A 22,939-nucleotide genomic window follows, 5' to 3' on the forward strand; every position below is an offset into this window, starting at 1 on the left:
CAAGGGCACTTTTACACGGTTGTACATAAGCAATATCAAAATATGGGTGAAATGTCAATGCTACTATCACGTTACTTGAGCACATTTGGCTGATTTGTTACAGATTATTGACACAAGGCATGACTCAGACGGCAAAGTTGCCTCAGAGGAACTTGGAAGAGAAATAGGTGGATTTTTTCAGAAGCAGATGGTGTGTGAGAGTGTTAAGAGTCAATGTTGTTATTGTAAGTTTGCACTTTGGGTGCATATCCATGCAGTGCCCCACAGTCATAACACAGACTTAAGTATTTATAATGTAGCTACTGCTTGTAGATCTTACTAATGCTGCTATCAAATGTTTTCATAAAACGTGATCAGAGTAAAGAGTGATCTTTTGGCTTTGCATACCCGTTAAACATGAGATAAATTACAAAATATATCATTCACAAGCTACAAAAAAAGAGTTATAGCTCTTAGGATTAAAAGGGATGTCCTCCAATATGGTTCTGAATGTTGCATTATATTTTAATGCCCAAGAAGGCCCCTTATATCAGCCTTTAGGCCCATTAACTCTTTCAGTCAAAGGTTGATCAAGCTTTTTTCAAAGATTTAGTTTTATGCCTCTATTTAGATAGGACAGTGGATGGAGTTAGAAATTGATGTGAGAGATTTGGAAGTGATATAGAGGCAAAGAGCCACTGGCCAGATTTTATCCCTGCTTGCTTCGAGGACTACAGCCTGGGGCACACAAACATAATGATAAGGTTATCAGTGCACTGGTAATTGAGCTTTTTCTGTAATGACACCTCAGCTCTGGAACAGACTTCCAGTTTGTATTAGGTCAGTGGACATTTTCTACTTTTAAGTGCCGTTTTAAGACTTGTTTTTTACAGCCTGACACACCAGATATTGTTTCTCATATCTGATTCATAGGATATGTTTCATGTTCATCTGGGAGGGGCAACAGCCCACACATTTCTCATAAGACACAGCTCCATAGTCTGTGTTTGGTAGAACCTTTCGGTGAATGCTCTGTATGTCGTTTTCATTACGGACCAATCGAGGCGACAAAACATATGACATAGTAGGCTGGCACTGCTGCTGAGGAGTAAAACAGATATGGAGATACAGTGCACTCAAAGAGTATTCAGATCCCCTTCATTTTTTTCAATTTTGTTATGTTGCTGCCTGATGCTACAGTTAAAAAATATTTTTATTCTCATTAATCTATCCTCAATACGCCCAAAATGAAAAGAGAATTTTATAAATTTTTTTGCAAATTTATTAAAATTTAAAAAACATAAATATTAAATTTACTTAGGTATTTAGACCGTTTGCAGAAACAATTAACTCAGGTGCTCTCATTTCTCTCAATCATTGCTGAGATGTTTCTAGAACTTGATTATATAGAAGGCCTCCCAGCTGACAAAAAACAAAAATGATTTTGTTTCTATGCATCAGCCTGCAACATAAGATTTCAGGTTGAATTGGGAAAAAAATGAAGGGGGTCTTAAAACTTTCTGAATGCACTGTATCAATGGGAGTAAACTACATGATGCAAGCTCAACGGGCAGCTGTTATCATTGTGGTACACTTAAACCACACCCATAGCTACAAGGGCTGGGCAATTAATCGCAATTTAGATTAAATCACAATATGGCCTGCTGCAATTTTCAAATCGCAAAGATGCAAAATTTCTTTAACTTGAAATGTGTCAAAATACCAGTTTAATTGATCATTTTTTTTGCAGCAGAGATTTTATGCAAATTATACAAACGTTCAAGTATCGATTTTTATAATGGTTTACAAAAACCCTCCTTTTTGTTTTTTATGTATGTTTTTCTTAATCAAAATGAGTGACATAAAAATTATAATGCCCTCAAACAAAGCAAATGACATCACATTTGCAATACCAGCAAAAATAGTTAGCTCATTCTGTCTACAACTGATGAAGCTTAGTGTTAGTTCACAAAAGTCATACCCCAGCTGCGATCAGCTGGTAGCCAGCCTCACCTCCTCCACCCCAGCCACCTCCTTTATAGCTTAAAGAAGCTTGATGCTCCCCCTATTCAGATTCATGCTACTATGGATTCATTGCTTCTGAAATAATTTCATTGTTTTCAATGCACATGGTCTTATTTATGGAATTATTTATTGCTTGAATTTATTGAAAAATACATAAGATTAACCCAAGAATAATAGAATATTAAATTGCAATATTTGGGAAAAGAATCGCAATTAGATTATTTTTGCAAATCGTTCAGCCCTAATAGCTACCACCTCATTTTCCGTAAATGGTACTGACTGGTGTGGTCATTCTCTGACCAGGAACAAGTGTTTCAGTATGAAGCGAACAAGAGTTTCAGAATGAAACGAACAAGAGTTTCAGAATGAAGCTTTGCAAGATGAATCTGCTTGATGACTGACATGGAATCTGGCCAATCCATTGGCTTTGCAAGGTCAACATTTTACAGACTTGCTTTTTTAGCTTACTGTTGGTTATCCAAGCTTTGGTGTTTGCCTTTGATTGTTTGTACCCAACTTTTGTGATTGTCTCCTTTGGTTCTAAATGTGCTGTTGTTTGTTGCTTTTCTGTAATTTGTGGTCCTGTCTTGAAAAGTGTCCCACAAATAAAACATTATTAGATAAAGGAAAGAATATTTTACCAATTATTCAAATTATGTATTTTATACATTTTTACAATTAAAAACAACAACGTTCTCCACAAATCATTAATCTAATTAATAGACCTGCACACCCACACAGTTTCCTCTTATAGTTGCTCTTTTGACCTCTATTCAGCTTAAAGTGTGACTCAACAATGCAGGAATTGCAACTGCCCACAGAGACTGAAAATTCTGCAAACTAAAAAGAAAATGAGACAGGGGTCAATCAAACATAGCAGGTCCACACCCACACATTCCTGAGACACTCCAATAAGGCCTGGCAAGAGAAACTGCCAGTCTTGGTGTACCAAAACAGACTTAGATGATCAGGGAAGGGTAACTTTGATTACTTAAGGGCCATATAAATTTTAGTCTTACTGCCAGACGAAGACATTTTTTAGCACATCTCTCTCCAGTTAACAATGAAATAACTTATAATTTAACCAAAGGGAAAAACACATAGCGCAATTCTTTAAACTAAAATTTATACTTTTAAACTTAAATGCAAATAGTAATAGTAGTAATCAGCTCAACATAGAATTTAGTGTTTTAATGCACTGAATATAATATTTTTTACTGGTTATTTTAATATATTTTTTCTTACATACAGTTCCAATATAAAGTATTCACCCTCTTTGATGTTTTACCCTTTTAATGATTTTATAAATCAATCATGATCAATATTTGGACAGAAACAAAGAAATAAAAACACTATAATGTCAAAGTGAAAACCAATTTCTAAAAGTAATGTCAATTAAATGAAAATATGTAAGGTAAAGTGGCTGCATAAATATTCACCTCTTTTAAAGTGAATGACTTAATTCAACAGAGGCGTTAGTCGTGTCACAGTTAGTGAAATGGCAATCACCTGAGTGCAGTGAATGTGTTTCAATTGACTGTGATATAAAGGAACCTGTGTTTGGAAATCCTAGCTACGGTTACACCATTAAAACAAAAACATTCAAAGCAGAAAAAGTTATTGAAAAGTGTAAGTCAGAGGATGGAGACAAAGATTTTTTCAAGGCACTGAACATCCGCCAGACTTCAGTCAAATCCATCATCATGAAATGGAAGAAATTGCCATGTGTAAATCTGCCTAGATCAGGCCGTCCTCCCATGACTGTGCAAGAAGGAGATTAGTGAGAGAGGCCACAAAGACACCTATGACTACTCTGAAGGAGTTACAATCTTCAGCAGCTGAGATGGGAGAGACTCTGCATACAACAACTGTTGCCCCGGTTCTTCAACAGTCAAAGCTCTATGAGAGAGTGACAAAGAGAAAGCCACTGTTGAAGAATGCTCATGTTAAACCTCAACTAGAGTTAAGGGCATGTGGGAGACTCCATGGTCAAGTGGAAGAAAGTTCTTCAGTCTGATGAGACCAAAATGGTTCTTTTTGGCCATCTGACAAGACTCTATGTTTGATGCTGTGTGGATGCTTCTTGACAGCCAGCCCTGGGTGGCTTGAATAGGTAGAGGGTAAATGAATGCAATAGAACATAGGACAATCCTGGAGGACAATCTTATTCAGTCTGGAAGAGAACTATGGCTTTGGAAAGTATTTATTTTCCAGCAACAAAATGACCTGACAGAGCTTGAGCAGTTTTGCAAAAGAAGAATGGAGTCAGTGTCCAGATGTGCAAGTCTGACTGAGACCTATCCACACAGACTAAGCTGCGACTGCAGCCAATGGTGACTCTACTAAATACTGACTTGAAGGGAGGGAATTTTTATTCAGCAACTTATTTTAGATTACATATTTCATATATACATTTCTGTACTTTGTAGAAATCTGTTTTCCCTTTGATATTAAAGAGTGTGTTGTCATTTTTCTGTCAAAAAAGCTGAATTATATTGACCATGATTGATTATTTTAGAAAAAATAATAAAAGGGTTAAAAACATCCAAGGGGGTGAATACTAGTCTTTTATACAAATTTATTTGATAATGTATATAAAAGATTTTACCAGCAACAGTTAATAAACTAACATAATGGGTTATCAAAGATAATTACAGATGGGTTTTTTCATGTTTTCATGGTAGATTTTGTTGTTTTCTTCATGTTTACAATTTTAAGGATATTTGTACTTGACTTGCGTATGTGGCCCCCAGGCTGCCAGTCGCCCCCCACTGCTAATCTAGAAGAACCTTTTACATAAAATTAAGGGAGTTTAATGACATACTTACCTAAGACTCCACCTTCACTCCACAATGTTTGGTCTCCAGTAAATGTTGAAAGCATCTGAGTCGATGAGTTGCTTGGATCTTAAATGGAAAATGGTAATGTCCTGTACCTTGAATGACCTTATGTGACGCGTTCCACACAAACAAAATGAAATGAATAAATCAGAAAGAAAATAATAATGAAAATATACATAATGTGATATTGAGTGTGTGCTTTACAGAACAAAGAACAAAGTGAAAAGGAATACCAATTTAAAAATGGTGGCATAAGAGAGTGAGGAAAACAAAACAAGAATGAGGATCAATAAAATAATGGGCTGAAACATCTTGATGGATGAGGGCCAATGAGAAAGGAAAGATGGATAGGAGGAAAGAGAGGTGCATTTTAGTGAACACAAAAGTTAAAGACTATAAAGTTATTCATCTTTATTTGTTTGCATTTCCTTACAGACAGTGGCTCCTCTGCCTGTTTATCCTCCTGCCTGGGGACGTCAAGCCGGTCTATGAAGCTCTGCAGCTCCTTCCTGAAGGCCTTCATCTGAGCGTTGATACGATACAGCAGCTCATGCTCTCTAATCCTGTGCACATAAGGTAGAGTGGACTTTAAATATCACAGTATTGTGATATTGATAGTGTTTTGATACAGGATATATTGAGAAATAATATCCTTGTCATTTTCATGTGTTTATTACCTGCCACCCTCCTCATCTTCATCCAGTCTTGCAAAAAGCTCCCCATTGGTGACATATACTCGGGCTTCGGCGATGATAGTGCTGGTGTCAGCGATGAGCCTATCGATGGTCCGACCCAGCCTTTCCGCCTCGATGCGGATGTCTATCATCTGTTGTCGGTCCTTCAGGCTTCTGGATAAAAAACGACTATCCACAGGTGAGTAAAGGGAACGCGTCGGGGTGAGGCAGCGAATGTTCCTCACCTCATCTGAGTCACTCTCCCCTCCTATAGGGCCCTCACGCTTGCGATGGGGCGGGAGGAGGCGAGGGGAGGATGCGGAGGCTGAAGGGGTGTCGTCGTCTCGTCCCCCGTCGCTCTCTGCGTCACTGTCCCTTGGGCTGCCGCGGATGCCCAGGTGGGATGCGAGGTCGTAACGCTGCATGTTAGAGAGCAGCACCCGGTTCTCGTACTGGAGCTGCATCACTTTGCCGCTCAGTTCATTGATCTGCAGACGCGCCGCTTTCAGCTCCTCCTGCAGGGCCTCCACTTTAGCGGGGTCACCTCCTCCTGGGGTTGAAACGAGGCAACAGTGAGAAGTAGAACACCTCTGCAAATGAGACTTTAATGTGCTTCTCCTGGAGGCTTAATGAAACACATTTCTCATCAGACACAGATTTATTAAGGACAAGAACAGATATCTCTGGTGTGCTGTTGTTTTCTCCTCCAACAACGACTCAATTTAAAGAAAGAGCATCAACAAACCTCCCCCATGTCTCGATCCTGGTTCATGAGATCCTGCTTTGTACTTCAGTTTATTGAGTTCACTTGTCACCTAAAGATGAAACAGAACATTATTCCTCCTGTAGCAGGTATGAATAGTTCAGACGTTTTATTTTCAAAAGCCTTAAAGTCATTGATGAGTCTAATAATAAAACAAGGAACACAAGGACAGAGCAGACACAAAATGAAATCTAACGTCACTGAATTTAAAGCAGTATTGTGTTACCTAGTTGCCTAGGAACCAGACCAACTTGCAAGCTCTTGTTTTATTGGCCGTGACAGAAGTGTCTGGCTGGCCTTTTCTTCAGACAGAGTTTCAGCTGACCTCTTCGACCACTTTTTAATCTGATTTTATCAAATTTAACCCAGCACTGAGGAAAGAGCATGACTGAGGCATTTTCAAAAACCTGCAAATGCCAACCTGTACTATGCTGTGATATTATAGTGGACCTAGATGAAGGTGGATCACACAACCTTAAACTTTAAATGTTAGCTACTCTGTCAGGTTGAGCTAAAAGTGTGTGCAGTTTGTTTAACAAGAAGCTATAAACAGTGCCCTTAAAAAGCATTCATCATCTTGGATGTTTTACCCTTTTTCGGATTTTACCTATCAATCATGGTCAATGAAATCTGCCTTTTTTGACAAAAGTATTTTACAAGGGAGTGCAGATGGTCGAGTGGTTTAAGGCACTACCCATGTACGCGGGCAGCCCAGGTTCGAATCCGGCCTGTGGCCCTTCACTGCATGTCTCTTCCCTGTTTCCAAGTCTATCCACTGTCCTTCCTCTATCAAATAAAGGCATGAAAAGGCCCAAAAATAAATCTTAAAAGAATTTTACAAAAAAAACCTTTTTGATGTCAAAGTGAAAAGAAATTTTTACAAAGTAATATCAACTAAACAAAAATATATAAGGTAAAATAAGTGACTGCATAAATACAACCACTGTTGCCCGGGTTCTTCACCAGTCAAAGCTTTATGGCAGAGTGACAAAGTGAAAGCCACTGCTGAGAAAGCTCATGTTAAATCTGGTCTAGAGTTTGTCAGAAGGCATGTGGGAGACTCCATGGTCAAGTGGAAAAAGTTCTTCAGTCTGTTGAGACCAAAATTGTGCTTTTTTGGCCATAAGACAAGACGCTATGTTTGGCAGACACCCAGTACTGCACATCACCACAAACACACCATCCCCACTGTGAAGCATGATGGTGGCAGCATCATGCTGTGGGGATGCTTCTCAGCAGCCAGCCCTGTAAGGCTTGTAAAGGTAGAGGGTAAAATAAATGTGTGAAAATATAGGAAAATCCTGGAGGACAGCCTAATTCAGTATGCAAGAGAACTGTGGCTTGGGGGAAGGTTTATTTTCCAGCAACACAATGGCCCAAAGCATACAGAGAAAGCTGTAGTTATTGCCATAATTTCACCTTTACTTGCTAAAATTCTAGCATAAAGTTCCCCCCTTTTTGTGTTTCTTCATTTTCAACTGTTAAAACACTCTTAACATGCAGTCAAATGTAATATGCCATATATTTCAAGTTCTAAGTATTGTGGGCAAAAGCATTAACTCATAGGACATTTTCTGGGCCTTTTATGGTTAAAATAAAAAAAAGAGTGCAGAAACTCAGAGTTAGAGGGTTTTAAAGACAACAGGGTGAATGTTTGGAGTGGCTGACTCAAAGCCGAGACCTCAGTCTAACAGAGAATTTGTGGCTGTACTTGAAAAGGCCTGTTCAGCCCCGATCCCTGTGCAACCTGGCAGAACCTGAGCAGTTTTGCAAAGAAGAATGGAGTTAAATTGCAGTGTCCAGATTTGAAAGCCTGACTGAGACCTATCAACACAGACTCAGTGCTGTGATCGCAGCCAAAGGTGACTCTATTGAATACTGGTTTGAAGGGGGTGAATAGTTATGAGGTCACTTATATCACATCGTATATTTTTATTTAATTGGCATTACTTTGTAGAAATCCCTTTCCACTTTGGAATTAATGAGTTTTTTTTATGAAATAATTGACCAGCACTGATTCATAAAATAATTAAAAGGGCAAAACATCCAAGGTGGTGAATACCTTTTATAAGTCCTATTTATCGGTTATCTTATTTGCCACCTAGCCTAGCAGCCTACCAGTACATCACTTTTAGATGATTGTAGGTATAACTTAACTAACAACTGACATAGTAACACTTACAATATATCAAAGCTGGCGCATGAAGCAGAGTCAAAGACAATAATGACATTTTTTGCCTTTTTATCAAAACTAGAACTTATTGTGAGGTTGTGAGTGCTGAGGACTAGGACCCCAAAGGTCATTACCTTCTCTTTCTTATTCTCTCACAGAGAATTTTCACACAGCAGCTCCACTCAATTTTATCCAGAAATTTCTACTCAGTAGGCTGGCAGGGCAAAAAATGAGAACGTTGTGGTGAAAATTCAACCATTCTTGTTTACTGGGAACTGGGAAGTTTTCAGGAGTTTTGTGCAAGCCTGAAGATAGCTATATTATGAAGCTTAGCATTAGTTCATGCAGGACACGGTAGTCATACGCCCAGCTGACAGCCAGCTGATCCTAATTATCCTCCCAGCTCCTACAGCCAAACACAGCTCTTTCCCTCAACAGAGGTGTATCTAAATATGACATATTTCTCACTAATCCCTACTTGCATTAATGCTGATGCACAACACTGCTGCTAGCTGCAAAGCTTAACCTCCTTCACCCCAGCCTCCTCCTTTATAGCAGGGCTTGTTTTACCCTCATATTCAGATTCATGCTACTGTGGATTCCATGTGTTTGAACTAATTCTATATTATTCATTATGAGGGTTTCTTGCCATGCTATCCCTGGAAAGTCAAAGCGTGCTGCTTTACTAACCCAGGGAGCTTCCTTTAAGCAGATCCTTCTTCACCAAATAAAACTGTTGATCCATTTTGCAATAAAATGATAAACTGTATGACCAGTGTTCCTGACGAAAGTATATTTCTCTGCAGTCTTAGGTTAGCTGCTTGGAAATATCATGAATCATACAGTATTATTTATAGTGTGTTACCATTCTGTCCTACATTTGCTAGAAACAAGGATCATTTCAGTCCCAGACAACCAGCAGAGAATTAAATACAATCAATTATAAAGGTAACTGTACTGAGCAGTTGTGTCCTCAGAGGTCTCAATACCAGTGCTGAGAACTTGTGAAGAAAATCTGCCCTATTAAAGAAAAGTCAATATGACGTACCTTTTTGTTTTCCTCTTCAACATCTGCTAAATTCCTGCGGAGAAGTTCAGCCTCGTCTTCCACCAGCTGTAGCTGCTGTCTGAGCTCTGACAGAGCCTCGCCCTGCTCTCTGCACTGCTGACCTCCACTGCCAGAGCTGTCTACTCCTGAAGCAGCCATGCTAGAAGAAGAAAAGAAGCATTGAGGACTGTGGGTTTAAGTTATCAGTACTTTCTTTTCTTTTCCTGAAAATTATGGTTTTATTATACTCTCATGTTCAGGTCAATCATAACATTAATTTATTTTTACATCCATTTACCACTGACACTCATTTTAGCCAACATTATCTACCTGGAACGTAAAGACCTGCATCAATACAGTAAAAGTAGAAAGAAATATGGACAATTTGAATTGATTAGACAAAAAAATACATTTTAATACTAATTTCTTAAGCCAGCAGAGGCTGACTTTGGCATTTATAAATGCTGACAAGGGACATTTTTTCACAGATAATTACAGTAAAAGTTTGACCTCAGTGTATTTTCTTTGTGAAAAATAGAAAAATGTAAATAATTGTGATAAAATCTGATTGTGAACCCAGTATTGTGATCCGGCTTACACCAAGAGTTGATTGTATTGTGACATGCCTATCATTTATCTGAAATGTGAAAGTACCTGTCCTCCCTCATGTCATCCAGTTCAGCCTTCAGCCCCCTGTTCTCCACCTCCAGCTCCACAATTTTCCTCCCCAGTATGTTGGCCTCCTCCTCCACCAGGCGTAGGCGGAGCTTCAGCTCTGATTCACGAGTGGTCGGAGGCCCTCCAGCCTCACCTTTAGGCAGCGGGCTGTCCACGTCTCCGTAGAAAGATCTGTACTTCTGCAGCTCCTGCTCCAGCCGGTCCTTCTCCTTGTCTATCTTTGCCATTTTTTTCCTCATCAGGATGGCTTCCTCCTTGATGAAAGCCAGCTGGCATTTCAGATCCTCGTTTTCCTCCTGTGATGAGAAACACAAGGCTGTTTACTTTCAATCCTCTGGTTTGTACATTTATATGAAGTTAAAATGGGGGAAATGCACAAGCAGTACAGTTTCCTCCACTTTGTTTGGCTACATGCTTTAATATCAAGATTCCTAGAAACACTTTGTTGCACCAGTGCATACTCCAACACAGAGAGGGTAACTTCTTTATGTGACTCAAACCACATAATATGAGTCTGTGATACCAGGTTGGACGTTGCAGTGTAAACAGCACCACTATTAAAGATCTTAATTGAAGTTTATAGCTTTATAATGTAATAATGCTGACTCACCTCGATGGGGGTCTGTGGAGCCTTCCTCTCTGTCTTTGGCCCATCCTTACTTCCTTTTCTCTTTAGTGAAAGCTGCAGGGAAACAGCGGTTACATCATCAACATCACCACCAGCTCATTGTTTTTTTCTTATTGAAAGCAGTGATATCATCCAGATTTATTAAACACTGAAGGCTAAGTCATGGAAAACATGACTGTTTGATTTCTCCTTTGAGAGCATTTCTGGCCAAACAGAAGTGTTCTCCTCTGCTTCACTCGCAACACCATCCAAGAAAAAGGTGGCATTTTTGCTCCTCTGTCTTTTATTGCTGGCATTAATGGATATCTCACACATCTTAAAGGGGGTATTGGGACGTAAATCTGGGCAGTTGTGGACACCAGTGGGATTAACTGTGCCTATTTACAGCTTTCGGGATTATTTTTTGACCTGATGTTTCTTTTTTTAAATCTGTAACAGCTACAAAAGACAACCCTGCTGACCTATCCTGCCAGCCTGTTGGATGAGTTGTATTTGATCTCTATAACAGTAACATCTTTTACAAAGCTTAAACATGTGAATAAGGGACATTTTTCCTTCGTTTATGCCTAAAATTGATAGATATGAGTCATTACTGCAGCAAAAAATCACTCCATATTGCTCTGATTAACCTTCCTTCAATCTCCAAGGTACTCAAAGGTTATGCCATAATATTTTCCACCTGACCTTTGATTTAATTCCAGACATAATTTGCATTAGACTTTCAAATCACACAGGAGATGATGCAGTAGTTATTAGACCTCTCTCCTCTGCCCCTCACCTCCTTGGCTTTCTCCAGCTCATTCTGCAGGGCTTGCTTGGTGACCTCCACCTCGATCAGCTGCTGCCTCAGCTTCTCATTCTCATCTTCTGTCTTCATCCTCTTCTCCTCCACGTTCTCCAGCTCATGGTGCAAGCGGACAGACACATCCTTCGCCACCTAGGCAGACAGACAGAAACCGTTATGCTTGAATATGATGAATGCAGTTTTTGTTCTACTGCCGTAGTCTCACCTTCAGGTCTTGCTCCAGACTCCTGAGCAGCTCTCCATCCACCTGGCCACTCTCTGCAAACCGCAGCCTCTTCCTCTCGGCCTTCTTTAGTCGGTACTGTAGGATCCGGCAGTTCTTGTTGGCCCTTTCTAACTCTCTGCGCATGTCCTGCAGCTGACAGGCGTCTTCCTCATAGAAGGTGTCCCTCATCTCATCCATCTCTGCCCGCATCTCCTCGATCTCAGTCTAAAAAGCGAGGGACACAAACGAAAAGGCGTCACATCACAATTGAAATCTATCAAGCTCACCTAAGAAAGCTGGGCTGTTTTATCAACGTGGTTTTCAGACAAAGCATGCAGTGGTTAACATGCAGCCTTTAGCGAACAACAGGTGCCACCATTGCGCACGCAAAAGTATCAAATTCTGCAAATGAATACAAATCGTACTCATACCTTAAGGTCTTCGTTTTCATCCTCCAGTCTCTCGATCTCCTCCTGCAGTCTCTGGTCTGGCTGTGGAGCCGCTTTTGAACACTCAGGCTCGGGGGACAGCTCCGGCTCTGAGGCCGGTGGTGATGCCGATTTCGTCTGCATCTTTGTCCCTTTCTTCCCCAGGCTCTTATTCAAGTGAAACTGTATCAGCTCTGACTGTAAGCATCCTTCCTTCCAGAAACCAGGTCCGCAGCCCACCGTGCTTTTAGAGCTCTTTTTGCTGCCGCTCGTCGCCGCGCCGGCCTCCCCGCCTTTCGGATTTTTGCTCCTCAGTTTGGGGGATTTGGATGCGCAGGGCTGGTCGGAGACGACGCGGTTCGTGTCTCCCCTCGAGGGTGAAGAAGCATCGATAACAAGACGAGAGGAGTCCTCTGGAGTCTGGATGCCGCCTCCTCTTTCCGCAGACCTGCTCAACGTGGGGCTTTCAGCACCAGAAGCCTGGACAGCAGCCGCGCCTCTGACGGAAGAAGCGCCTCCGGCCTGCCGCTCCCTGCCAGTGGAGACGGGAGAATGACCTCGGCTGCTTCTTCCTCCTCCTCCACCTCCTCCCCCTCCTCCTGCAGCTTGCTTTGAGGTGATGGGCTTTGACGAGCTGCTGCTTTTCTGTGCAGCTTTAGCTCCGCTCTCTTTAAGGCCGGCTGGAGAAGAGGACCGCGGCTGCTTCCGGCTGCTATTGTCTGGCTGCCGCGGCGAGTCGGCAGAGGAAGGGTTCATGGTGGTGTCAGAGGCTCAGATCATCCTCTACAACATCCATCCTCTTCAAGTGGCTGGAAAACAAGTGACAGCTCTGAACTAGTGGCTACAAAAACGTTTCAGTGATGCGGACTAGACACTCAAAGAGGAGAGGTTGATCTCTACAGGTTGACGAAATAACTCCAACTTGTTAGTGGGACTGCAGGAAACATCTGTTTTTAATCTGATCATGTATTAGATTTACATAAAGAAGGTTAGTTCGGTTTTACCAGCTCAAAACAACCAGGGACGGGTTCATGTGTCCACTAGGGATCATGCAGTAGGAGATGTATGATAGATTAGCTGCAGATCGGCCAATTAGTCGATCATTTGCGTCATGTGCGCAGCCCAAAGGGCAACCGACAAGAGAGAGAGAGAGAGAAAGCAATGTCACAGGCTGTAAACCTGGAGCAGCAGACAGCCAATTAAAGCAGCTCCAGCTCAGTGGACAGAAATCAGGTTCTGTAAGGCATCTGATCTGATCCCTGCAGAAACAAAGGAAGATCCAGTTTCATGATATCAGATGAGCCAGCTCAGACAAGAGAGCCGTTTCCTGTCAGCCATCATCCCTACTCTCTTTAACGATGACTCACTTTTACAATGGATGGAAAATCAGCCTGAAAGTGTCAGAAACTACCGGACACCGCGATGCTGTCCTTTCCTACTCAGTTTAAAGTCTATGTGTTTTTTCTTTTGTCGCTTTAAACGCAAAAAAATTACTACCTGTCATACGCGCGCTCTTTCTCTGTGCATACTCATCAAATACAGACACTCATCAGTCCAAATACAGAGGGAAAAAAAGCTGCATTTATTCTGAAGTATTCTACATGGAAGCAACAGTAAAAGAACCCAGCATGAAGGCCTGACAGTAGTGATCATAATGTGGACATCAGTCAGAGATTTGCCCTTCATACATGTTAGTGTTTCCTCACAATCACGTCTCTGTACGCAAAGAAGAAAACACAGTCAGGTGGGAAAAGAGGGAAATTCAGGTGAATTTCTTACCTTTTCTGGTTGTTTTCGTCGGATGCTGGAGGGTAGTGATGATGGGGAGGCAGAAGGGATGCTGACTCGAGCGCCTCCCGACCACCAGGCAACCTGTTTCAATATTCATGACATTACATCATCGCTGGGAGGGCCCGCGTGCACGGAAATGAAGCAGCGCGCAGCAGGCTGCTCTCATTGGAAGAGGGCACCATGCTCTCTCTCTCCTTCGCTCAACAGTGATTGGATGGATGAGGCTTCTGAAAACTGAAAATTCACCTTGTATTCAGTCATTTGAAGTGACCTTGGGTATGTGGATCTGCACCTGAGACAAAATGCTTGTACCCAAAGGGGGGGAAAATACCCTTTAATGATACAATGCAGTTTTTAGCCTTGGGGGCAGTGTGGTTGTAAGAGCAGGTTGGACAGAAAAAATACAGCATATTCATTAGTTTTCATCACATGGGCCTTCTTGTCTTATATTTTTGAGCTTATAAAATGATGCATTCTTACCCTGAATTAAATCTGAATGCTCCACTTCTCAAAATAAAACCATGTTGAAAAGTTTTGACATGCAGGGGCAACACAAAAAGGTCCCTTAAAGGGGACATATTTTACCCCTTTAAGACAACTTTACATTGGTCTCAGAGGTCCCCAAAGCATGCCTGTGAAGATGTTGCTGAAAAAACACTCTAGTATAGGACTTTTGCATGTCTAAAAACCATCTGTTTCAGTCCTTCTCAGAACCAGCCATTTCTGTGTCTGTGGCTTTAAATGTTAATGAGCTGTCTGACTCCGCCCCTGACCACGCCCATCTCATGAATGGATGTGGTATTCCTGATGTTACAGACACTTTTATCCAAAGGTTGCAACCTGTCTGGGATTTGAACCATCAATCTCCCAGACCAAATTCAGCAGGTTAACCCACTGAGCTACCCAGCATCTCAGCTGGTAGCTGAGAGGATCAGTAGAGGAGGGCTGAACTTTCCTCCAAGTGGGGAAGGGCCAACCAAACCTGGGGGTGGGTGCTTACTCCTGATGTGAGGTCATTAGGTGTAAAATCTGAGAACGGCTTGTTTCAGCACACATTTTCTGAAAGGTGGAGAAAGAGAGGGGGAGAGGGAGGGGACTGTGGACAGGCCAGGAAAACATATTTGTGTTAGAAAAGCCTGAAAAGTGATTTTTGCATAATATGTCCCATTTAATATAGCTATTAATTTGAGAATATTTGAGGCTCATTGGCATAAGGACCCAGTATACTCATTCCCCTTTTCACCCCTGAGTCTGCAGTTCCATTCCCATAGCTTGTTGGTCATTATTGGCATTATTAACTTCCACATGTGGACAAAATTGTTGGTACCCTTCTGTTAAAGAAAGAAAACCCCACAATGGTCCCTGAAATAACGTTAAACTGATGAAAGTAATAATGTAGAAAACATTTACTTAAAAATAACTAATGAAAATGCAACATTGCTTTTGAATTGTGGATCAACAGAATCATTAAAAATCTAATGAAACTGTCCTGGACAAAACAGATGGCCCCCCTACAAAAAATGTAAAATAATTTGACTATAGGGACATGTGAAACTAAGGTGTGTCCTGTAATTAACATTATGGGTGTCTTGAACTTGTAACCTGTCAGTCTGCCTATTTGGACCATGGACCACAGAAAGCTAAGGAGACAGTTGTCCTAGTAGATTAGAAAGAGAATGATAGACAATCATGTTAAAGGTAAAGGCTATAAGACCATCTCCAAGCAGCTTGATGTTCTTCTGAATACTGTTGCACATTTTATTCAGGAATTTAAGGTCTATGGGGCATTAGCCAACCTACCTGGACATGGCTGCAAGAGAAAAATTGATGACAAATTCAAGAGATGGATTATATGAATGGTAACCAAAGAGCCCAGGACAACTTCCAAAAGGTTAGAGATGAACTCCAAGGTCAAGGTACATCAGTGTCAGAACGAACCACTCGTCACTGTTTAAGCAAAAGTGGACTTAATGGAAGATGACAAAGTAAGACTCCACTGTTGAAATCAAATCATAAAAAAGCCAGATTGGAATTAGTCAAGACGCATACTGATAATCCACAAAGCTTCTGGGAGAATGTCCTTCAGACAGATGAGACAAAACTGGAGTTTTCTGTTTAGTCACATCAGCTCCATGTTCACGGAAACAAAAATGAAGCATACAGAGAAAAGAACACTGTAGCTACTGTGAAACATGGAGGGGCCTCGGTTATCTTCTGGGGCTGTTTTGCTGCATCTGGCACAGGGTGTCTTGAATCTGTGCAGGGTACAATGAAATCTCAAGACTATCAAAGCATTCTCGAGCAAAAGTTTGATCAGAGTGACAGATCATGGGTCCTTCAACAGGACAATGACCCAAAACACAGAGCTAAAAACACCCAAGAATGGCTCAGAACAAAACATTGGCATACTCTGAAGTGGCCTTCTGAGCCCTGATCTAAATCCTATTGAACTTCTGTGGAAGGAGCTGAAACATGCAGTCTGGAGAAGCCACCCTTCAAACCCAAGACAGCTGGAGAAGTTTGCTTACAAGGAGTGGGCCAAAATACCTGTGGACAGGTGCAGGAGTCTCACTGAAATCATTTGATTGCAGGGATTGCCTCAAAAGAATGTGCAACAAAATATAAAGTTAGGGTTGTCAGTATTAATGCATTAATTAATGCATTGATACTGACAGCCCTATGTAAAACATTTATATTCTAGATTCATATACTTATTACGCATTAAGAGAAATATTTCAAGCTATTTTTTAACTGATGATTATTACTTACAGGTCAGGAAAATCAAAAAAAGATTCAAAATACAGATATGCCAAGCTTCTTGAAATGTGGTCATTCATGCAATAAGGAATTGCTGCTCATTGTGGCGTGGCATGGTGGTTATCAGTCTGTGGCACTGTCTAGGTGTTATGAAGCCCAGGTTGCTTTGATAGCAGCCTTCAGCTCATCTGTACTTTTGGCACTGGTGTCTATCATCTTCATCTTGGCAATACTGCACGGATTCTCTATGGGGCTCAGGTCAGGCAATCAAGCACAGTAATACCATGGTCAGCAAATTGGACTTATAGTAGTTTTGGCACTGTGGTCAGATGCCAAGTCCTACAGGAAGAAGAAATTAGTCCCTCCATAAAGCTTGGCACTAGACAGACACATGAAGTGCTCTAATATCTCCAGCTAGATGGCAACTTTGAGTTGGACTTGATAAAACACTGGACCAACATGAGCAGAAACATGGTCACTCATATCACGCATTAGCAGAGCTGTTTGGTGATTATAGTTTTTGTTCACTAATCAGAAATGTGGCTTTGATTTCAGTGAAAGTGGTTTTCTTTCTGCCCTAAAGAAATTCAAAATCCTTATAGTTATTGTAGTCATTGTGTCTGAGGATGAGCCATCTTTCTCTCTCTGATTCTCGTCTGTTCAGTTCTGTTCAATTCAAAGACTTTATTGGCATGGCAGTTCAAAGAACAAAAGAGCAGTAAAGCCCATGTAAGCACAGAAACCATCACTCAATTCTTCTTCAGCCCCAAACTGAGGGGAAATGTTGAAACAAATGCAAAAAAAATCATCTGTTAAACCATTCCCTGTTTGAATAGAAGACAATAGGCCTTGTTCGATTATTTCGGGGGATTAATAAGACATTTAATTTCTCAGTTAATGCGTTCTGCCTGGCATTCATCTAGCCAAGAATTAGTTTGAATACTATAAAAGCTGAAAAAGGATTGGCTTTGGTTGGAAAACAGGTTCATGTGAGGTTCTCCAGAGAAAATGGTCGCTCAGGACGATTTATTCTGCTTGGAAACGGGCCCAGCTCTCCTTGGTTCCTCATAAATTCAATGTATCTTCACTGTGATTGAATTATTTTGCTGAGGGCTGGACCCATCTCACCAGCCATTTCCAAATTTTAATTCTTGGACATGCGCCCACTAGATAAAACCCACACGCACATCTGAAATAGTTGCTTCAAGATACAAGCAGACCGGTGTAGTGTGCATCAGTTCTGCGTGAGCAAAATAACAAGTTAATTTTTTAGCAAGTGGCGGGGATTGATTCAGACTGGAAGTGAGGATTTTCTCTGCTCTGAAAGTTTTACGGCATGGATTTTAGTCCCTGTCAAAGCTTCAGTAACCACAGCTCTGGTGTATACCTCTGTGCAATCCATTTGTTTCAGTCACTGCAGACTTTAACAACACTATGTTTCTGAATCTGTTAATGCTTTCTTTTGTAATCCCACTTTAATTGCCAGACAAGATATTGTTGGGCCAATCAGCCGGCTTTAGGCCGGACGATGATCCATTTTCTCTGAAAAGGATAACAGATGTTTGGGTCCAGCTCAGTCACACATTCACCACTTCCTCCACCTATGCTGTCCCTCTGCCCCGGGACTATTCAATCATTTGCTTGCATTAAAGTGACAGATGTCTGCACCAGGGAAGCTCCCATGTGTCCAACGAGATTACTGATTCAGCTTTGTCCGGGGTGAAACAAAAGAAGGAGACGCTTGCCTCAAAAGGTGTCATTTGACATCAGTTTTTTAAACTCTAGGGAATTCTGATGATCACTTACAGTATGTTTAATTAGCTTGCATTCTCAGTAAAATCATCATCAAATAAACCGACTAACATTTTATTGTCTTTTGAAATATTTGCACTTGTTTGTGTAATATCCCTGCAGAAAGTCGCCTGTTTGTGTCTCATCTCAATACAATAGATTTTAAAGATATGAGGCAGAAAAAAGTATCAAGTTCTGCTGTGATAATGTGACAGCTCACCATCAACAATTCCTGACAGTCTGTTTTTTTATAGCCGTTGTTGTTTTTGTCACCATTACGCCATCTTCTTGAGTGGTAAATGCAATTATTAGCCTACTCTGTTCTCCATCCTACACCATGTACAGCTGAGAGTGAGGGAGGGAGAGAGAGAGTGGCCCTGATGAACCTTCATCTAAAAATATCCCTCTCATTCATTTTACACTCCCGAGTCCCTCTCACATTCTCACTTTCTCTATAATTCACAAACACTCATACTCAGGATCATCGCAGTAACAGTGTGTGTAGACGGGGATCCCAGGCTGCATGTGCTCTAGTCAGTGTTTATACATACAATCAGGACTAATTTGAAGTGTTGATCTGTTAATTTCCGCTTTGTTTTTTTAGAGATCCTCCTACATATATATAAGGTGTTTAAATCTCACAAACCTATATCTTATTCACTGTAGCATGAACATATCAGATGTTGAAACTAAGGCTTTGAGTAAGTAGTCCTTATGGAATACAGCTGGAGGAGCAATTAAGTTAATTATCAACAAGTCAGTAACATGACTGGGTATAAAAGGAGCATTTTAGAGAGGTGGAGTCTCTCAGAAGTAAAGATGGGCAGAGGTTCACCAATCTACGATAAAATTTGTCTAAAAATTGGTGAACAATTTCAGAAAAATGTTCCTCAGTGTACTTTGAATATCCCACTGTCTACAGTACATAACATCATCAGAAGATTGAGAGAATCTGGACAAATCTCTGTGCACAAGGGACAAGGCCATAGATAAATACTGGGTGCTCATTATCTTTTGGCCCCTACAGGCGGCGCTTAATTACAAACAGACATGATTCTGTACTAGAAATCACTGCATGGGCTCAGGAACACTTCCAGAAATAACTGTCTGTCAACATAGTTTGCTGTGCCATTCACAAATGCAAGTTAAAGCTGTATGATGCAAAGAAGAACCATTATGTGAACACAGTCCAGAAATGCTGCCATCTTCTCTGAAAGGCTGCAGACCTCTATGGTGGGACATTGTGGGCTCATCTGTTACAGACCTCTACAATAGGGCAACCTGGACCATTGGGCAGGAAGTGACATACTAGGTTTGGGTGCCAAACCTTAACCCTAACTAGGTTTTCCTTAGTTTGTGGTGTGTTAAATTTAAATTTATCCCCCTCAGTAAATTTTGTTTTTTATTCATCATTCAGTGTATCATTCTGGTTCTGATCTTGGGTAATATCACTTCCTGCCCCAAAGTCAAGGTCGACCCGCGGTTCTGTGGTCAGATGAATCAAAATTTTTTGGAAACCAGACACCTTCTACTGCACACTAAAGACGGACAGGAGCCATAGTTGCTGTTCTGAAAAGTTAATCATCTATTTTAATGGAAGTGAGCAAACATGATTAACACAACATAAGATCAGATACACTTTTTTAACGTGCAGCAATTTCAGAACAAACAAAAACAATAATAAGGACCATGGACCATAATAGGACCATGAGAAAACTACAACTCAACTAAACAATAAAAACCCTCTCTGAGTGCAGATCATACTCGTGTGCTGCAGGCAGAGGTTGGAGGGAGACCAAAGAGCCAGGGAGAGAAAAGGCAGGCTGCTGACTTTGCCACACGTAACCCCACAAATGAGAAGTGATCTTAATCTCTTTGAATCCTATTATGCAATAACAACAAAGGCGCTCAATTTGTCTTATACAAACCTGAACTAAATGTGCTTTTTAGCGAGGCCAAATACTTTGCAACAGCAGCTTCTTTGTTGTACCTATTATGTTTAGTTTAAACTGTGTTACAAGAAGTATTTTAAATTGTTTCATTTAAGGCACTTTCAAGGCATACACATTTGCACTTTCCATAACTAACAGCTAAAACATTCATCATTGATATAGAGACCTCAACAAAAACAGAGAACTATGATCTGCAACATACAGAAGCCTGAAGGGGACATTTTTCTCTGCATTCAATTTTACTCTTTTTTTCCCCATAACAGGTCATTTCTGTTTGATATCTCAAGATCTTAGCTTATTTTTTAATTTACAAACTACCTCAAGATATCAGTGCTACTTTTAGGCAATAACGTGTTAATTTCCTGAGATCATAAAGGACTACAAATAACACAGATATTAGAAATCAGCATTGTTATCCCAAGATAACAACATATATTTGGAGAAATCGACTGAAATGTGAGAAAAATAAACTTATGCCTGTATGACCTCTTAGGGATTCCATAGAACAGACTCAATCACTGTTAAGGATTGTAGGATTTTGTCTCTAAATCCAGTGTAAACAACAACAAACAGCAGCAGGAGAAAAACTCCCACTGTGCACAGTTTTCTACAGCTTCATTATTCATTGATTTTCTCTCTCATAATAAAGCCGTGTCACAGATGAGGGAACAAAGAGTCATAAGTGTTGTAGCCTTCACTCTGGCATGTAAACACTGAAAGCCTTTGTGAAGCTGGTGTTTTATTGGTGTAATATTTTTTTGCACAGGAAGTGTAAAAAACAGACCAGCCTCATGTCTCAGTTGTTGTGCTCCAGATATCAGCTGAGCTTCTGAGAGGCAGGAAAACTACGTCTTTGCTGTGAAATCACACGGGATTTCACTGAAGGAGGCAGCTCTACACTACTCAGTTAAACTGGCATACATGTGAATCCTGACAGTATACCTTAAACACACACAGACTGTTTATATGTATTTCTTACAGATGTCTAGCTCATTTTACAACAGCTTTATCCTTAAGTTTTCACTTTTATTAACTGATTTCAATCATTTGATAGGTCTTTTTAAAACTAGTTTTTATTATCTATTGATTCATTGATTCATTCAAGTTCTGCTGTTATTTTCCATCCTTCTGTTCCCATGTGAAGCTCTCTGAGCTGCATGTTTATATGACAGGTGCATAGCCTTTCTTATTTTTCTTTTTAACCAATACTCTGATTGTTTGGTTTGTGGTTTGTTTATTCCATTTGTACAAAAAAGAAAACGAAGATTTAAAGGCCAAAAACTACTGTAATTTCACTGAGTGTAAAAACCAAGCAACCCTCTAGATGAAAAATAGCTATAGTGGAAGTGCAGACGGGAGCTGCATTCACACCCATTCATAAAAGTCTGTTCATGTGGTAGAAATAAACAACTTTTAACTGTGCTTAGCACATGGATTTGCCAGACACCATGTCTGTCATCAGGCAAATCCAACTTGAAAAGCTCAAATCATTTGTGCCGAACCAAAAATGGTTCTGACCAATCAGTGTCATTTGAGGACAGTAGCTGTGGTACAGGGTTTTGCTTTACTGCCAATAGCAATGGCTGCTGGTGGAGCAGTCAGCTAGGATGTAGCTTTAGTATAGTGGCAGTTTTTTCAGAACTGGAACACCTTTCTTTAATAAAACAAAAGCAAAGAGCCACACTGAAAGCTTTTCATTACGAAAAAGCTGGAGCTACGAGTGTCTACAACCTCATTTAGTCCTGCCCTTCCCAAACACTTTGTATGGGAAATTTCCCAAATGAATGTGAAATATATCTATACAATGAGTTAGTTTATCTGGCATGTCAGGTTAAACAACTTTACAGCCTGGTTAGAAACAAGACTTGGGTCTGAAAATCTTGCGTATTGGCAGAGAGGGTGAATTTCTTTGCAACTCATCTGCTTTGATTTTTCTGAAGGATAAGAGTTCGACATAGGCACAGGCGTCCTGTATACAGTGCACTGGTTGTAGGATTAGTTCCTGACCCTGGTGCTGTTTGGTGCATGTCTTCCCCCTTTGCTCTCTCCCCATATTTCCTCTCTCGTTCCTGCTGTCCTATTAAATAAAGGCAAAACAGCCTGAAAAGTAAAAGAGCTGTTCATAATTAAGTATATGGCTGATTTGACTGTAGTTGTTTGTCAGGAGGCCAACCTCATTTCTACCTCTTTGCCAGGTTAGAGGTTGTCCAAGAGTTCGGTTTCCAATATGGCATAGGAATCACAGGCTTTAGAAGTCCCCGTCAATAATGAAATACAGGAAATCACTGTAATATATCTGTACATTTCCAGGTGGATTTCTGACTAGGTTCCAAGGGTTTGTTCTGATCTTGATTAAAAAGCTTTTGCTGATTTTGTTCCCTGGACCTGGAATGACCGCCAGA

General features: G+C 40.7%; 1 protein-coding gene across 2 annotated transcripts in view; it reads right to left on the bottom strand.

The window, feature by feature from the left end:
* Positions 1-14,099, bottom strand: part of LOC121513436 (protein SOGA3-like) — a 32,226-nt gene extending 18,127 nt beyond the window's left edge. The window contains exons 1-11 of one of the 2 annotated variants that reach the window (XM_041793198.1): positions 14,026-14,099; positions 12,250-13,055; positions 11,819-12,043; positions 11,587-11,745; positions 10,791-10,862; positions 10,157-10,476; positions 9,503-9,662; positions 6,264-6,333; positions 5,522-6,068; positions 5,278-5,407; positions 4,833-5,155 (exon numbers count right to left, since the gene is read on the bottom strand). In XM_041793198.1, coding sequence (XP_041649132.1) covers positions 5,045-5,155; positions 5,278-5,407; positions 5,522-6,068; positions 6,264-6,333; positions 9,503-9,662; positions 10,157-10,476; positions 10,791-10,862; positions 11,587-11,745; positions 11,819-12,043; positions 12,250-13,002 — 2,547 coding nt within the window. In that variant the 5' untranslated portion in view covers positions 13,003-13,055; positions 14,026-14,099 and the 3' untranslated portion in view covers positions 4,833-5,044. Of the gene's footprint in view, positions 1-4,832; positions 5,156-5,277; positions 5,408-5,521; positions 6,069-6,263; positions 6,334-9,502; positions 9,663-10,156; positions 10,477-10,790; positions 10,863-11,586; positions 11,746-11,818; positions 12,044-12,249; positions 13,226-14,025 lie in introns of those variants that run through there. The other variant, XM_041793197.1, reaches the window with a different exon arrangement.
* Positions 14,100-22,939: the final 8,840 nt, after the last annotated feature.

Source organism: Cheilinus undulatus, linkage group 8, assembly GCF_018320785.1.
Source record: "Cheilinus undulatus linkage group 8, ASM1832078v1, whole genome shotgun sequence".
Taxonomy (NCBI): Eukaryota; Metazoa; Chordata; class Actinopteri; order Labriformes; family Labridae; genus Cheilinus; species Cheilinus undulatus.